The sequence below is a fragment of the Gadus chalcogrammus genome, chromosome 11 (assembly GCF_026213295.1).
Source record: "Gadus chalcogrammus isolate NIFS_2021 chromosome 11, NIFS_Gcha_1.0, whole genome shotgun sequence".
Lineage (NCBI taxonomy): Eukaryota > Metazoa > Chordata > Actinopteri > Gadiformes > Gadidae > Gadus > Gadus chalcogrammus.
In genome coordinates, this window is record NC_079422.1 from 23640738 (window position 1) to 23653047 (window position 12310).

General features: G+C 44.3%; 3 protein-coding genes across 3 annotated transcripts; 1 reads left to right on the forward strand and 2 right to left on the reverse strand.

Annotated features, from left to right (window-relative positions):
* Window positions 1-88: 88 nt before the first annotated feature.
* Window positions 89-2039, reverse strand: LOC130391502 (dual specificity protein phosphatase 26-like). The gene is made up of 3 exons (XM_056601688.1): window positions 1666-2039; window positions 1068-1279; window positions 89-972 (listed from the first exon to the last, which is right to left on the reverse strand). The coding sequence occupies exons 1-3, from the start codon at window positions 1842-1844 to the stop codon at window positions 764-766; spliced, it is 600 nt and encodes a 199-aa protein (XP_056457663.1). The 5' UTR covers window positions 1845-2039; the 3' UTR covers window positions 89-763.
* Window positions 2040-2110: 71 nt separating this feature from the next.
* Window positions 2111-7665, reverse strand: bag4 (BCL2 associated athanogene 4). Its single transcript, XM_056601687.1, has 5 exons — window positions 7384-7665; window positions 6748-6867; window positions 6423-6656; window positions 4962-5342; window positions 2111-4200 (listed from the first exon to the last, which is right to left on the reverse strand). The coding sequence occupies exons 1-5, from the start codon at window positions 7384-7386 to the stop codon at window positions 3691-3693; spliced, it is 1248 nt and encodes a 415-aa protein (XP_056457662.1). The 5' UTR covers window positions 7387-7665; the 3' UTR covers window positions 2111-3690.
* Window positions 7666-7955: 290 nt separating this feature from the next.
* Window positions 7956-11767, forward strand: lsm1 (LSM1, U6 small nuclear RNA associated). The gene is made up of 4 exons (XM_056602481.1): window positions 7956-8116; window positions 8292-8360; window positions 8580-8695; window positions 11170-11767. Exons 1-4 carry the CDS (start codon window positions 8071-8073, stop codon window positions 11338-11340), a joined length of 402 nt encoding a protein of 133 aa, XP_056458456.1. The 5' UTR covers window positions 7956-8070; the 3' UTR covers window positions 11341-11767.
* Window positions 11768-12310: the final 543 nt, after the last annotated feature.

The following is a 12310-nucleotide window of genomic DNA, read 5'->3' on the forward strand; positions in this document are numbered from 1 at the left end:
TCTATTTACAGATGACTCCATATTTGCTCTGTTTAATGATTGCTGCCTTGTTGCCTTCTTGTATTGGTCCAGGAAAAAGTCTGTTTGAATCTATGGTCCGTTTGAATCCTGTATATTCTTCAACCCACAGTGCTCTCTCTCGCTCTCACTCTACCATTTTGCAGCATTTAAAAGTACTTACAATTATTAAATGATTCGTGAGATCCACATTCTCTCTAATCTCTGTCGAAAAATATATTTCTTCACAGCTCAAACATTGTAATGAGCAGTAAGGGGTTATTATGGGGAGGGATACCCCCAACCTGCACCACACCACTGTTAGATCACACAACATATAGACACTCAGTCACCAGTCAGTGTAGCCGCAAACTTTAATTATGTTTATATTGTGATTTTAATCATCACATTCTGCAGTTTATTGGTTTGAAAAAGCGAAAAACGTCCACCCTTCTGCTTCATGTCCCTATATTAGATGGAAAATGATAATGTGTGTCAATATTGCATGGATTAAAATTATGGATTAACAACGTGCAGATGCTCCAGGAAGAACCCCGAAGATCGACCACAGTTGATGTTTGCAATTACAAACTAATACAAAAAATAACCATTGCTATACTTTTGTGTTGCCCTTGACCCTGCATGAGTCACTACTAATGTTTGACATGAACAATGTCTGTTTTTTAGACAGATTGTCAACCGGTCGCTCAGGGGAACCTCGCCTCTGCATGGTGTCCCACCAGTATTTGAACAAAACAAAGCTGGACTAAACATGTTTGTATTGATGAGGTCCAAAGAGTTGACCGTCTAGTTGTATAAGCTGCCTCAGGAAGCCTCGGTTTGGGACCACCCCCCTGTGGTTTTTAACAGCACATATGGCCTCAACCAGGGTCAGCCTCTGCTTCAACATGAGGTAGGCCAGGACCAGGGTGGCGGAGCGGCTAACTCCGACCTGGCAATGGACGAGGACCCTCCCTACGACAAACAAGAGGGGAGGTCGATGACTCTATATTTACACAAACATTACCCAGAACACGTCAATACATAAGTGGCAACCTTTGCGTACTCACCGCCTCTACCGAGAGCTCCGTCTATGAAGCAGGCTGCTCTCTGGAAGTTAGGACTCAGGTCAAAGTTGCAAGAGTCGCGGGCCTCAATGCCCATATATGTAATACTCGTACCCTTGTATAAATCAGCCCCAGCGTGTCGACGACACTGGGCCGCGTTCAGGACGTGGGTAATGCGCTGCAGAGATAGATCAGCCAGGTTTTCTGCACTATGCCTGGTCCAAACAAACAAAACAATGGAAGACTCGCATTGATCTGCCAACTAAAATATGAGGCTGGTGAAACAAAGTTTTAAATGAGCAGTATCAGGTTACTTGACAAAATCTAATCCCACTCACTTAAGAGTTGAGAGCTATTAATCATTGAATTATGCAAAGGAAGGTCAGATATGTGTGGAGTCCTCGTGGATGACAAGTTTGTTTAGCGAATACCAAATAGTTTTCTAGGAATGCGCCCGGTGGATCTAGTGTTACTTAGTCTGACACCAGATATGATTAGAATTTATGAGCCTTTCCTTTTTCACATTTGAACTCATCAGGGTCATATCATGAGACTATTTATGTGCCCTTTACAATTCCACAATTTGAATAAAGGTACTTACTGGTCTCCAATGTAAAGCTTCGGCCATACTTCATCTGCATGGCTGCAGATGGCTTTGCCAGTAAATAAAAGTCTTTCCAGTTCACCCACTGCCAATCCAGGAGAACTCAGGTCAATTTCCACTTTCCGAGCAGGAAATGTGTCATTCCAGGACGCAGGAAGTCTTGATGCGTATGACATTGTGTTTAATCAACGGTGGTCCACACGATTCGATTAGAAAGTAATAAAACGGAAGCGCCAAATTTAAGGGTTTAACTGGTTGTACTGAGGGGTTCCAGGCCGCGATGAGTGGGATCTGCTTAGGCTAGGGTGAGGCTCCCTCACAAAGAGTATGAAGAGCATGCTATGCTTTACACATCCAAATAGCCAGCTATTTAAAGATCTGACGCTAGCTGGCAGAGGTGTTCATAAATTTGGCAACACACACCGCCACCCACAGAAACACCCAGAGTTTGCACACAACACGATTTGAAGTAAACGACATACTAGAAACTGTGAAGAAAGAATATATGGATGTGAAAGTAAACAACGGGTTAAAAATATCCTGACATTTAATTATTAAGTCTTAGTAGTGACAATTAACTTATCAGTCAGGCAAAAAAATCGTATCTTTTATAATGGAAACATGCATTTAATCTGCAACATTGATGCAAGGTCCTGCTCTCGTAATCAAGATTATTTTTTACATATCTTATATTACAAATATTTGTCAAGTTATGAACAGGGTGGTTCCATTTTAACACAGAAAAAAACAAAATCTTTTTGTACATGCAAGGTTTGCGATCTTATCATAGAAAAAGAAGTTCATCCCCCAGATATGGCACTCTTTTTGCAAATCAATACAACAAGCATGATTTAAAAACAAAAAGCACAACAGAAGTCGGGCCGAGGAGGGCTCTCGCCTCATTACCAGCGTTGATACAACAATGAACAGAGCAAACAGGATACGTATAATCTAGATAACGTGCCCCAAGTTAACCTTACATATTGTTTGTTTTAGAAATGTTCATTTCATCCTTTTGATGTTCTTATGTTATACAGACGCAGATACATAAAAATACAAAAACATACTCAATGCTTCCCTCTTCGCCTCAGATTAACTCTGTTCTCCTCCTTCGCCCCGTAGACCTCAATACTTGTGTTTTCCAAAAGCCCCAGAAAATAAGATAATTATAAACCTTTCACGCTTTTTTCTTACTGGATTATCAACACTACCTGCTACAGCTAAAGAAAAACAGCAATACCATCACAGAGTGCACTTGGCCACCTTTGTCCTAAAATGCAGTAATGGGGACAGTAATCTTCAGAGGGCTTTCATTAACCGTCCATTACCTTGGGCCAAATGTCAGATCCGAGACCTTGCAACCGTCCTTTCAACAGTGTTTTTATATTACTACAGTGCATGCAGGACCGAGTACAAGTAAAAATAGCAAGAAAAGTATTGGATACATTTCTTTGGTGAGAAGGTACACCAGAAGTGAAAGTGAATATGGGTTAGGGAAGAACCAGTGGGAGATCCAAAGCAGCATGGAAGGTTTGTGATGTATGAAAATAAACCTTGATTATGACTTGGACAATGGCGGAATAACACTATGTGGCACAACACAAATCATGAAAAATGACTACAGTATGTTGTTCTGCCAGCATTAGCGTTGCATTGCAGAGAGGAATGCCGAGTTCAAAGGATGATGATGGTTTTAGAGTAACACACCAGCATTCTCCCGATGAGGCCCAAGCAGATATGATATGTACAGTCGTTTCATTTACTGACCCCTAAAACAATGTCTACAGATTAACACCAGCTAATTCTGTCCCATTCCCAACTTGAGGTTCTGATGAAGTCCTGAACACATTTAGCATATGAAAACATATCCAGCACAATGGGAATGATTGTGGGACTTCAGGAAAGCCTGATTTAATCCAGAGCCCCTCACCGTCTTCTGCGGAAGATTAGCAGAAAATAGCAAAAAAACGAAAAGCAAGAAGTAAAATACCAAAACCCTCTTGAATCCCGTCCTCTCCGGTCTCAGAACGCCTTCTTCTCTAGTTGATCCAGGATGGCCTGGATCCTCTGCACGGCCTCCCGGCGTGCCTGCCTGATGGCCTCCTGCCCCTGGGTCTCCACCGAGTCCAGCGCCAGCAGCTCCTTGGTGAGCAGCTCCTCCAGGTAGCGGTAGGTCTTGTCAGATTTTTTGCCCACAAACTCGTCGACGTCCTCTTGCAGGAGCATGACCCGGACCATGACCTGCTGCACCCGGGCCATGTTGGGGCCTTCCTTGGGCATCTGGGGTCCGATCAGGCCGTGGCCCTGGGGGGGCGCGGCGGCCGGCGGCGGCTGCGGCGCCGGAGACGGCACAGAAGGTGGCGGCTGACCGTGTGAAGGATTGGGCTCGCTCGGCCCTCCTCCTCCTCCTCCTCTCCCCGTTCGGTTGTACAACTGGGGAGGAGAGCAGAACTCGCTGGGCTTCCCGCCGGCGGGGTTGGGAGCCGGCTGAGGTTTTGGTCCCGCTTGTGGGGGGTTTTGGGCTGTTTGGTCCTGAAAGAGGAACAACGTTTAACCGTATGAATGAAACCTGCTGATCACCTTTGAATCAACTACATCCTGAACGTACGATACCATTGTACGTTCAACCTTAAGACCAAAGATTCACCTTGCAACGGCTTGCAACTCGCAACTCCTTGCGACGAGACGGGCTGCGACGTTCTAAAACTGGGCCGTTCACACTGGCTGCAACGCGCTGCAACGGGCTGCGACGCTAGGTGGTATCCCTAGCAACTGTGAACGCTCTGGCACAGCTGAGAGCCGCAACAGCATAATTTGCGTAGGTTAGGTTAGATTAGTTAAGTTTGCGATTAGTTAGGTTTGCAATTAGTTTTATTTTTATTTTGCTTGAGAGTAGGCTAGAGTTACGGTGTTTTGTCATTCTCCGGATATCGGATATTTCAATCTGATGTTTTTATGCTGGAGTGGACAGTACAGTACCGGGATAGGAGTAAGGCCGTGACGTACACGTTGTTCTGTGCTGTGATTGGCTGAAGACTAGAGAAATAGTAAAATCGCTGCGTTCTAAAACTGGACCTTGCGATTTGACGTATTCAATCTCTGGCAACTCCTTGCGACTCCTTGCGACTCCTTGCAACGACCCGTTCACACCGCCCCTGCGACGTTCTGAAACCGTCTCGTTGCAAGCCGTTGCAAGGTGAATCTTTGGTCTGAACTGAGCTTTACACTTCAACTAATACATTTTCGGAGATTTGCAAAATCAAGGGTGGTCCGTTGCTACGGCCCCCTCACACCTTTGGTTGGTAGGGAGGTGGGGCCCCCGTTCCGGTCCCTGGCCACGCTGGGGGGTGTTGGGGACGGACCGGATTGCCGTAGGGGTTTTGCGGATGCTGAGGATGCTGCGGATGCTGAGGATGCTGCGGATGCTGAGGATGCTGAGGATGCTGCGGATGCTGAGGATGCTGTTGTGGCTGCTGCTGTGGCCCCGGCTGCTGGCCTGGCTGCTGTGCCGGGGGCCACTGCTGGGGTGTGGGCCCGTACCCACTGGGGTGTCCCCAGCTCTCGGCCTGCGGCCGGGGGTGCAGAGCCTGGCCGGCAGGGTAAGGGGGGTTGGGGGGCATCGCGTGGCCGCCGTCGTTGTAGTGAGCGTACGACCCCGGGGGATATCCAGGCGCCTGGGGAAGAGAAAGCAAGTACAAACAGTAATCCCGGCACTTAATGTACGCACTTATTGTATGGTGGACGTCCCGGCACTTAATGCACGCACTTATTGTATGTTGTACGTCCCGGCACTTAATGTACACACTTATTGTACGCACTTATGTATGTTAAACATCCTGGGACTTAATGTATGCACCTATTGTACATTGCACGTCCTGGCACTTAATGTACGCACTTATTGTCTGTTGTACATCCTGGGACTTAATGTACGCACGTATTGTATGTTGTATGCCCTGGCACTTCATGTACACACTTATTGTCTGTTGTACATCCTTGCACTTAATGTACGGACTTATTGTCTGTTGTACATCCTTGCACTTCAAAATAATACTTAGCATCGTGTAGCATCTTATCCCAGCTATCGTTGTTGTACACTGGAAATGGGTTTGCTATAAACGGGGAACCTATTACCGCGATTGTTAGTGTTTGGCACTTGGTTCTATGAACATCCTTACTATACCGACAGCGATATATAGTTGTTTCTCTTTCTTCTGACAAATGTACTTATTGTAAGTCGCTTCAGATAAAATTGCTACTAAATGCCCTGAATGAAAATGTAAATTTAATAAATCTTGAGTCCAAATGTACATTCATTTCAGAGAGCAAAACATGATTGCACTGCACAATACACTACCTCCCCAACCATCCACACGCACACCATAACAACAGACAGGTATTTAACCATCTATTGTGTTTGCACAGCATTTGTCTATTGCACAATAACCCTACCTGTGGCTGCTATCACTACCACTTGAACACCCTACACTTCACACTTTATTACACCTCATTACTTTTTATTATTATTGATGATATTACTTACTTATTTATTTTTATACTTATTTTACATTTTTTTTACTTTGTTTCTTTGCATATGGTTTCTTATCTTTATTTATTTTTATCTTGCACTGTTGCTATGTGAATGTTGAGGAACCAAGCCTAAGATTTTTACTCTTGTGTACTGTACAATAAGATGTAATAAAAGTGATTCTGATACACTGTGCTGTAGTCTGACGTTGGTGAAGTCCATGACCTACCCCTTGACAGTGTGGAGCAGAGTAGTGATGGTGTTGGGCATGAGGCTGGCCGGAGCCTGCAGCAGCCTGCTCTGGAGGACAGCCCTGGTTGGGGTATGGCCCCGGAGCGGGTCTCTGGGCCATCTGGTCAGCGCAGTAAAACGGGTTGGACGGGTGGAAGTTACTCGTGGGATAGTGTCCCTGGCCTGTATTGTAGACACCACCGTGGCCGTTCGGATACGTGCCTTGCACTGCCTGGTTTGGTAAACGCAAGATATGAGACGATGACACAAAACGCCTCAGGTGTAGCATTTTGGCAACGGGTGAAACAGAAAGGAATCTGTACCTGGGGGTTGTACGCGGGCTGTATCTCCGTTCCTGAGGGGAAGTTATTTGCATAATGCGGCGTGGAATGGGTCTGGGGATACCAGTAGTTTGCGGGGTACCCCGGGTACTGAGAAGCGTCCTGTGAACATAGAAAACACACCTTGAAAAGTTATGAAGTCACATACACTACAGGAAGGCAACCAAATGAACTACTCTAGCGTTGCTTGATGACATACCAATAGAATAGTAGGTTTACACAGACGTCCTAACAATAATTCACTTTCCAAGTGATGACGTAGGGTCTGTATCACTGTCTGTGCGCTGTTGTGGCACAATGCTACCAAGACTACTACGATAGGCCTCAGACCCTATTTTATAATGTGTTCTTGCAGCAGGAATCAGAAACTATTGGTTCAAACACACAGTGCCCTCCAGAAGAGATTAGACGTGAGACCGTAGCGAGGGACACACAGACCTCTACCGAGATAGCAGGGCAGCGTTAACTATTACATAACGCTAATTCCAGCCACTGATCACTTAGCCGTAGCAATGGTTTTACTAGTCCACACTTGGACGACCCGTTTCCTTAACACAGTCACATATCATTGCAGACCTTAGCAGGTAAAAAGGTGAATAGCAGTGAGGAGTCACGTACCATGTTGGTTATTGCAATGCGCGCTGTTGTTTTTCTCCTGAGTTGTAATTCAAAGGCCAACTAGATTTAGGATTGGACCGCATTTAATGACGATACATACTGGGAAGACTTTTTTTTTTACAGCACGCGGACTATCCTTTATATGATTAAAAAAACACAAAGCAAGTTCAAAACGGACTGTCGTTAGTTATTTCAAACGTGAATTTGATAATTTTTTTGAAGATCTCGCTTGTTTGGCAAGAATGAGGAAATGATTGAATGGCTTCTACTTGTAAAGGGTGTACTGTACCTTTAAGACCTCAGCCCGCCCCCCCTGGGTCAGTTCCGCTGCGTCACTCTGTGTGAGCCAATGGGCGAACAGGGAATAAGTAGCATGACGTACTACATTGTTGCAACTTCTTGCGTTGTAAAATATACAATAAAAATAATGCACAAATATATGGATAGATAACTTTTTCTTTTTATTTTGTATAAAATAAATGATTTAGAGACTACCTTGGTTTCGGAATTTGTCTGTGATATTAATGTACTAATATTCGGCTCCAAAAGGGTTAAAGGTCTACAGGAAGTTTACCCCAAGCGTGTATAAAATTGCTTCCTGTACTAATTGGGAAGAAACACATTTTGAAACATTCATGGCTTGAAATTATTGAAAAACAATATACCGCGCAAACTACACAGATCAAGATGAATTACGTACCGGGAACGGCAAGTCTCATTGATGACATCGATAGTAAGTCAATGTTTGGCGTGGCGGACGGCGCCTTTTGTCTCACTGGCGTTCTTGGCGTGACTATGTTTGGGCTATACAATCTTGTTGTATGGAATTGCTTGATGCCTTGTACGTGTGCATGATACTGTACCGTGTACGTGTGTATGATGTGTTTTCTTTCTTTTCACGGCGACAGAGAAACATCTGGTCCTGCTGCGAGATGGCAGAACACTAATTGGGTTCCTCAGAAGCATTGATCAGTTTGGTATGGCCATTAAACTTCCTAATTAATGGTTATATATTACCTTCTGCTTCTAATGCAATCAATTTGACAATAAAGTCCTCTAAACGTGGGGTTTATCTTTTGAAACTAGACAATATCAGCGTAGACTCTTGGGTTTCTTGCACGTTGTGTTTGGCAGAGGATTGTATCGCATCGGGTTTGTTTCTTACTTTACCCTTCTCTGTTTACATCCTCTGCCAGCCAATTTAGTTTTTCATCAGACAGTTGAACGCATCCATGTGGGCAAGAAGTTCGGGGACATCCCCAGAGGCATCTTCATCGTGAGGGGAGAAAACGTGGTTTTACTCGGAGAGATGGTGAGTAGGCCCACGTTCACCTACACGTTTAACTCTCAAATGATTGATTGATGCAATTCAGAAATCGTTATTACTGACACTAATTACTATGTCAAACGGCATTAGTATTACTCTTTTTAATCCTGCATTTTTCTATGGGTGAATCACTTTAGTCAAGTTATTGACTTCATCTAGAATTAGTGATGCTTAGACTTAAAGTTCATAGTTCAAAGGTTTTTATTCGCCATTTGTGCATAAACCAGACAGTTCAAACACATTGGATTTCTTGTGCAGGGCTTCCCAAGTTAAGTACAGTATTAATACAAAGAGGGAGGGCATAGCACAATAAATAGTAATAATAAAAAATATAAAGTTTTAAAAATTGAGATTGTGCATTGCATTTCAGAGAGCACCACAGTAGATAGTGATTACAATTTAAAATTTAAAAATATATATAGACATATAAAATTGAATTCAGCATTGCAACCATACTGTATAACCACATGTAGCAGCGTTATTGCACGTAGGAAGTGGGGGTAGGGTGGTGAGTATATATTTAAATAAATAAAAAACAATATTGCACATTGTATTTTTTCAGATGTTCTCTGTTAATGCCATCAGTCGCACTGTTGCAGGGAAGAAGCTATTGAAGAATCTTGTTGTGTGTGTGATGACACTGTCCGCTCTACTGTGTCTGAGTCTGTATTTGCAATGTTTGTTATTGAGTAGAGGGTGAGCTGGGTGGAGGGAGTCTCTAATGATTCTCACTGCCCTTTTCCGACAGCGCTGACTGTAAATAAAGTCCATGGAGGGAAGTGTGGTCCCAGTAATCCTTTCAGCAGTCTTTATGACCCTTTGGAGTGCCCTCCTCTCTGCCTTTGTGGTATTCCCGTACCAGACAGTGATACCTGAAGTGAGAATGCTCTCTCTGAAAGTCCACTGTAGGCCAGGGTGAGAGGACGCTGGTTTAGTCCCGATTTCCTGAGCAGTCTGATGAAATACAGCCGCTGCTGGGCTTTTTTCACTGTGGCAGCAGTGTTTAGAGACCAGCTCAGGCCAGACATCACCTGCAGTCCCAGGAATCGGTGGTTTTCCGCCCTCTCCACCTCAGTCCCTTGGATGGTAAGGGGCTGTAGGGGGGCAGGACGCCTCCTGAAGTCTGCTATCACCCCTTTTGTTTTGGCTACGTTGAGGATGAGGTCATTCTCCTCTCCATAGATGAGATTATCCTCTCACACTCCTGTAGCCTGACTCGTCACCCCCCCTTGATGAGGCCCAGGATGGTGGTGTCATCAGCGTATTTGATGACAATGGTGTTATCATGTGTGGAGGCACAATCATGCGTGTACAGGGTGAAGAGTTTGGGACTGTGGCAGCAGCCCTGTGGTGAACCTGTGCTGACTATGAGCTCAGCACTGACTATGAGCTCAGCAGAGCTATAGTCCAGGAAAAGCATTCTGACGTATGTTCTGCTGTTGTCCAGGTGTTGCAAAGTGTGATGTAGGGCTATGGCCACCACGTCATCCACTGATCGGTTGGGGCGATAGGCAAACTGGGATGGGTCGACAGTGTCCGATACGGTGTCATTTATGTGGGTAAGAACCAGCTTTTCTAGGCACTTCATGGGGGCTGAAGTTAGCGCCACCGGCCTTAAGTCATTCAGCGTGGATGAATTAGGCTTTTTTGGAACCGGTATGATTATGGTTGATTTAAATACTCGGACTACTGCCTGGGATAGGGACAGATTGAAAATGTCAGCATACACACCCACTAGTTGTTCCCCACAGGCCTTCAAGACCTTAAATTAAAACTGGTAACTTCATCTGAAAGGTATTGCAAGTTATTTTCGACAATATAATATATATGACATCAATTTGGACCCCAAATTACTAATCATTAAATCCCACTCATTCACACTAACCTTATTGCATACAAGAGGGGTTGTATCTGCTTTTATTTGGCACCTGTACAACAGTATTAAGTTTCACCAGTTATGCATGAGTTTGTTACAAAGTCTGTGTGTAAAGTCCTTCATCAACAAGCTACGATGTAAACAGAAGTGATTGAGACAAGGGACGGGTGTGGACATAGACTGAATGACGCAACTTAAAATGTTAAACCTCACCAGTATCCTATGTTGAAATGGGCTGCTGCTGGGTGCTCTGCAGTGGGTACAGTGCTGTGGTCCGAACCATCATTCTGCATGTCCTATATTTCGTTTTTCCACTTGCTTAGGGGTAGGTGTACTGTAAATATTTAGAAACCAAGCAGAAATCTCACAAAACACTTGGCGAACGCTTGCACTATGACTTGACTACATTTGATCTAAATCAAAGCGGGCACCACCGGCCCCTATTTTGATATGGGATGCGTCATCTGTTGTACATGTTTTCATATCAACACTAGCAACGATCAACTTCCATTTTCCTGTTTTTTTTCAGTGTCTGGGATTGACATGTCTTGTGGCCTATTGTGTGTGTGTGTGTCTCCCCCAGGACATGGACAAGCCCTGTGACGCGGTCTTGCAACAGGTCTCTATAGAGGAGATTCTAGAGGAGCAACGACTGCAGCAGCAGGCCAAACAGGAGACGGAGAAAGTAAAGATGCAGGTCCTGAAAGACCGGGGTCTTTCCATCCCCAAAGCAGATAACCTGGATGAATACTAAGACTTTACTTCACCTATGTAATCCTCTCGGTTATTTTGTGTTTGACCCAGCAATTGACTGGTTTATGTTCAATTGTAGTGTTTTTGTTTCAGGAAAGATGCCTGTACCATGTATTATTTAGGCTTTTGGAGCCTATTTTGTATACTGTAATGATTTTATTTTGTTGGGATGAGAGAAAAATAACCATGGGACTTTCAGGATGAAAGGAATATCTGTCCGTTATCAAAATATGATTTTGTTACTCAAGCACTTACAATATTGTTGCTACATGTTGGTCAATCATGTTATTTGGAGAAGATGTACTGGGACAAAGACTGTAATGGGTCCAATCCATTAAAGTGATTTGTTTTTGATTGCAGCATATTTCTTGACACGGGAAGGTTATCGTTCAAGGATGCCACTGACCGTTAAAACAAAGTTTTAGTTTTTGGCGGTAGAAAAGGGAGCAATGAGAACTCTACACTCCACCAGATGGTGGTGCTAAATATGTATATTCAAGTAAGACGCAAGGCAAAAAATACTTTAAAAAATGAACAGCAGTTGCTTTTCTGACAGCTCCGACGGACGCAGGAAAATAGATGGTGATAGAAAATAATACGTGCCCTGGCTGTCTAGATATTCTTAATAAGGTGATTCAGGTGAACACCAGCTATCAGAAATGAACCGTCACAAATTGCCCCTCGACCGGGAGATGTAGTTCCGGCCCAATACACTGGAAATCAAATAATACCACTGGAACCTGTCGCCCCGGGCCAAGACCATGGTACCTTGCCAGATAAGTGATATTTTGTTCCTTTCAATGGCCAGTAGTTTACCATCAATCCAAAGGGCAAAAAAAATAACTGCAAAACGCCCAGCCCATTCTGATTACGCACTGAAAGTAGGCTGAGAGAGGAGCCTGCATTGTAGCGTTATCCTGGTCCACCGCAACGCAATTTCCGTTATCTTCCCACGAGCTGTGTACGCTAGT